At 53.4% G+C, this 5,159-nt stretch overlaps 1 protein-coding gene across 1 annotated transcript; it reads right to left on the bottom strand.

The window, feature by feature from the left end:
- Positions 1-425: 425 nt before the first annotated feature.
- Positions 426-4,568, bottom strand: CD209 (CD209 molecule). The gene is made up of 9 exons (XM_008580026.1): positions 4,544-4,568; positions 4,357-4,440; positions 3,971-4,132; positions 3,534-3,611; positions 2,948-3,099; positions 2,556-2,626; positions 2,186-2,399; positions 1,446-1,558; positions 426-576 (listed from the first exon to the last, which is right to left on the bottom strand). Exons 1-9 carry the CDS (start codon positions 4,566-4,568, stop codon positions 426-428), a joined length of 1,050 nt encoding a protein of 349 aa, XP_008578248.1.
- Between the last annotated feature and the right edge of the window lie 591 nt (positions 4,569-5,159).

Below are 5,159 nucleotides of genomic sequence, written 5' to 3'. Positions count from 1 at the left end.
ACACCATCCCAATATAAATCCTAAATTAAATTTTTGATAATTTTTGATAGAGTTTTTTTAAATCATGGTAAAGTACACATAACATAAAATTCACCATTTTAATCATGTTTAATTGTACAGTTCAGTGGTGTTAAGTACATTCACGTTGTTGTTCCTTGCAGACACCATTTTACTTCTTTTCTCTACAAATTCCTCCAGATACCTCATATAAGTGGAATCTTAAATAATTTTGGGGGGTATTTTTCAAATTTTTGTTTTGAAATAGTTTTAGATTTACAGATGAGTTGCAAAGTTAGTACACAGTTAAGTATATCCACAACTTGGCTTCTTCTAATGTTAATGTCTTACATGACCATAGTACATTTCTCAATATGAAGAAATCAGTATTAGTTCTGCCAACATGGACCGAGGAAAGAAACCAGCCTTCAGTCACTGGAGCAGGCAGCTGCCGGCTTTTTGCAGATCCAGAAATTTTCCGTATTACACAGTACGTCGTTCCAGCCATTGCCTTTAAATTCTGCACAGTCTTCATCCCCGATATTGTTGGGCTCCCCATCATTCCAGTACTTCTTGAAACTGCAAATCCCATCCAGAACGTGAGCCTCTGCCCTACCACATACTCTGATCCATGTTGCTAGCTTCTGTTAACTTGCTGCGTGAGTGTCTGCCCTGCATGCATATGGTGGACATGCCTTGTTCTGTACAACCCAATAGAATGTCTGTTACTCTGCCCTGGCCTCCTTCCTCCCATGTTGTAACCCCTCCTTGGCAGGAGTCCACGTCCTGGAGATGTGATTTTCAGATACAAACCAACCAATCTAGAGTGCACACCCCAAAGCAGCTCCCTAACTGGGGTCTTGCACTCCAGGCCACTGTCCACCTGCCCTAATCAACCCATGGCCAGGTACCAGACAACGGAGAGCAACCGCTGTGCCCCACAGCCTGCTGAAACCATTCAAAGTAGCCAGTCCTAATTCTCCTTAACACGCCTCGCCCACTCCTTCCCACAGGAACCATAACAAAGGCCCTTGCTCAGTTTCCCTCCCTCTGACATAACCGACCTCGGTGCTTCCCCGTGTGGCCTCCCCGTGGGGGGATGTGTACTTCCTCTCCTGGGATCGGTGAGCATAACGATCTACCTTTTCAATGGCAATTGTCTCCTGAGCTGTTGGCCTTACTTTACCTCAGACGTTGTATTAATACACTGTGTTCTAAAACACCCGCCCAGGCAGCAAGCTCCTCCTAAAGCTCTGATGGTGGAATGTCAGGCACCTGCCATCCTGTCTGAACGTGGGTTTGAACAACACCTTCCTCAATCAGTAAACGTCCCAGACTCTTAGGTTTAGGGGGCCTGGGAGTGGGAGAGGAGCCCCAGGCAAGGCTCAAGTCAGTGTCTCAGAACCCCACAACCACCCGATAGGATGTGCCCTTCTCCCCAGATCTACCTGCTCAACAGAGGTGAACCATCCACCCAGTGCCACGTGCCTTCATGTTTCAGGTCTGAGAGCCCCATCCAGGTGAGGTGCTTACTGTCAGAAGTCTGACTCTGTAGGAAGCTCTGGAGAAGAACAGGAGGTGTCAGGAGAAAGCTCTGCCCCCCGTTTTCTAGGCTCAGTGTCTCCCCAATCTCTTGGCAGGAAGTTCTGCTTTCAGTCTAACTTGGAGCTTTCTCAGGTACCGGCTCTGAGCCCCCACATGTCTGAACCCCTCTCACACCTGTATCCCGTGGTGCGGGTGTTGGGACTCGCAGACGTACGTGCACAGCTGGCCTCGGCTCACACACTGAGGAGCACACTGCCTGCTTATCTGTCTTGCGTGTCCTGAACGTGTGCACACAAATGTGCCCATGACTGGGTTCAATGTCCTGGGCACAAGATGTACCAGGTTATGACGGCTGGTCATGCTCATCTTTGTTCAACTCCGCATTGGGTCCCATCTCATTGATAGCTTGGAGTCAGCCATGGTGGGGATGTTTGCACCAGGGGAATTGGCAACACTGCACGTGACGACTCTCTCCTCCCGGGGAGCTAGTGGCCAGCACACCACCGGGGTTTACTTACATGTGACGTGTCCCCAAAGCATTCACACAGGCTCAGATCTTCTCTGTGTCTCCTTTCAAGGTGCTGGGGACCCTCTCATTCATACTTTCTCCTCCCTTTCCTTTCAGGGCTCCCCACCGGGGTACCTGCTCCTCTGCACTCTCGATCACGACCAGCTGGGCCCCCACTTCCTCGCAGGCGGTAACGGAGTCGTGCCAGTTGCGCTCGGACTTGGAGAAGAAGTAACAGTTTCCTTGGAAGAATGTCCAGTCCCAGGCACAGGGGCGGCACAGGCGGGCTGTTGGGGAAGGCGGGTCAGGGCTGGGACCCNGTCCCAGGCACAGGGGCGGCACAGGCGGGCTGTTGGGGAAGGCGGGTCAGGGCTGGGACCCTAATCCAAATGCCCATATTTCTGCATCTGCCCCCTTCCAAGCTCCGGAGAGCCAGGGCCCTTCTTCGACACTACACCTTAGGGTGGGGGGAGAAGGATTCTCCTGTTCCCTTCCTGAGACGCACACTGCCTGCTTATCTGTCTTGCGTGTCCTGAACGTGTGCACACAAATGTGCCCATGACTGGGTTCAATGTCCTGGGCACAAGATGTACCAGGTTATGACGGCTGGTCATGCTCATCTTTGTTCAACTCCGCATTGGGTCCCATCTCATTGATAGCTTGGAGTCAGCCATGGTGGGGATGTTTGCACCAGGGGAATTGGCAACACTGCACGTGACGACTCTCTCCTCCCGGGGAGCTAGTGGCCAGCACACCACCGGGGTTTACTTACATGTGACGTGTCCCCAAAGCATTCACACAGGCTCAGATCTTCTCTGTGTCTCCTTTCAAGGTGCTGGGGACCCTCTCATTCATACTTTCTCCTCCCTTTCCTTTCAGGGCTCCCCACCGGGGTACCTGCTCCTCTGCACTCTCGATCACGACCAGCTGGGCCCCCACTTCCTCGCAGGCGGTAACGGAGTCGTGCCAGTTGCGCTCGGACTTGGAGAAGAAGTAACAGTTTCCTTGGAAGAATGTCCAGTCCCAGGCACAGGGGCGGCACAGGCGGGCTGTTGGGGAAGGCGGGTCAGGGCTGGGACCCCAATCCAAATGCCCATATTTCTGCATCTGCCCCCTTCCAAGCTCCGGAGAGCCAGGGCCCTTCTTCGACACTACACCTTAGGGGTGGGGGGAGAAGGATTCTCCTGTTCCCTTCCTGAGACCCCCCCCACCCTCAGGAGAACCAGGAGACCTGGCCCCATCTCTCCAGAGTGGGAGAGGTAAGAGGTTCAGCTTTTGAACTAAGACGGAAGGCAGGACACTGCCTTCATTGAGTGCCTACTGTGTACCTGACCCTGGGAACACCAAGTGCAATTGTCACTGTCCCCCTGTGTTTCCATTTCACAGATGAATACACTGAGGCTCAGAGCCTTGGTGACTCAAGCGAAGTCACACCCCATGGAGATGCTCTCAGGCCCTACGACTCCTGGTTCCCGCCACTCACCGACCCCAGCCTTCAGCTGAGTTAGTTCCTTGGACATCTCCTGCTGCACTTGCTCCTGGGAGCTGGGGATCTTGGAGACTGTGCCGAGAGAAGAAGAAATCGCAATTATTAAGCATCGACTGTATACCATGGCCTGTCCTGGGCCCCCAGAAACATCATTACTGAGAGGCAAGGTCTTGGTTCATCCCGTTTGGAGATGTGGACGACCGGCACCCAGCGAAGGCAGCACCGGGACAGCAAGTGGAGCTGGGGTTCGTCCCTGCCCCTCCTCCTCCTGCTCCTTCCCTGCAGCAAGGTGGGGGAGGGGTGGTGGGAGAGGCTCCCTGGAAACCCTGGGGGACCTGATTCCAGCTTTGAGCCCCACCTCCCTCCCGGACCTGTCCTCCCCAGGCTGTGTCCACTGAGGAAGGCCCAGCTCTTCAGAGCCTGCCCCTGACCTTGGACGAGGACGGCCACCAGGAGAGCCGTGAAGAGTGTGAAGGAGAGAAGATGCAGTATCATGGGGACATTGCTCAGGCGCCCTGCAGGGAAGACCAGGAGAGCCGTGAAGAGTGTGAAGGAGAGAAGCTGCAGTATCATGGGGACATTGCTCAGGCACCCTGCAGGGAAGAGGATGAGCTGTTCCAGCAGGTCAGTGTCCCTGCCTAGCCTGACCCAGGGGCAGCCCGGCCCTTGCCTCCAGCTCCCTAGGACCCAGGGATAGCCAGGCCCCTGTTTCCAGCTTCCCAGGACCCGGGAGTCCAAGCCCCCAGCCCCATCCTCTCCGGGACCCAGGTATCTGGGAGAAGCTGTCCCCTGTCCCCTGACCCCAACCCTGCTCTACCTGCAAAACTCTTGAGGCCAGGAGTCTGTCGGAATCCAAAGTTTGGGAAAAATCTGATGCCAGTTGTTATCAGCTCTTCCTGCTCTGAATGGGCAGAGCATTGACTCAGAGCCTGGGCAAGCTGAAGCCACACCTGGCCAGACCCTGTGCCCCTTCCGCAGGATCTCAGAGTCCCATCCATCCTCACCCTGGGGGTCCAGCTGCTGGGCCATTTGATCCTCCGAGTCACCCAGGTCCTCCGCTGTTCCTCAGTGTATGGGACTGCTGGAGACCACAGCTCTTATATCCAACTCCGTGATTTTCACTCTCTAAATCTACTCTTACTCAGGAAGAGAAACAGGGAACTGGGTAGGGACATAGCACCGGAAAAAGCTGGGGAGGGAGGGATCCATCTTCTGACACAGCATGGAATGGGCCAGAACTTCCAGAAATTATGGGGAGGTGGGAGGGTGGTCTGGGGTTGACAGAGAGAAGGTCTGACCCACTCATGGCATGGCCAAGCTGTGAGATGCTTTTAGTGACATCCAGTAACGTGTAGTGTAAAGCTACTTTGTTATGCCTTCTCTACCCAGAGCACGGGTGGGCAGAAAGCGTCCACACTTTTCCTGGAAACATCATCCCATCTGACTTCCAGGCTTTGCTGTCTCATTTGCTGATGTGCTTAATATGTAGTGATTTCTGCTGACTTTGGAAGTTGGGGAGTTTAATCATAATTGCTTATGTTCATTTAATGCCTACTACAGTTGGGCACTTTTCTAACTGCTTTATATACTCATTCCTTTAATATTCTTACCCTGTGGTTG

Source organism: Galeopterus variegatus, unplaced genomic scaffold, assembly GCF_000696425.1.
Source record: "Galeopterus variegatus unplaced genomic scaffold, G_variegatus-3.0.2 Scaffold2002, whole genome shotgun sequence".
NCBI classification, from domain to species: Eukaryota; Metazoa; Chordata; class Mammalia; order Dermoptera; family Cynocephalidae; genus Galeopterus; species Galeopterus variegatus.
Note: the sequence above shows the minus strand (reverse complement) of the source record. Positions and strands in the feature narration are given on the sequence as shown.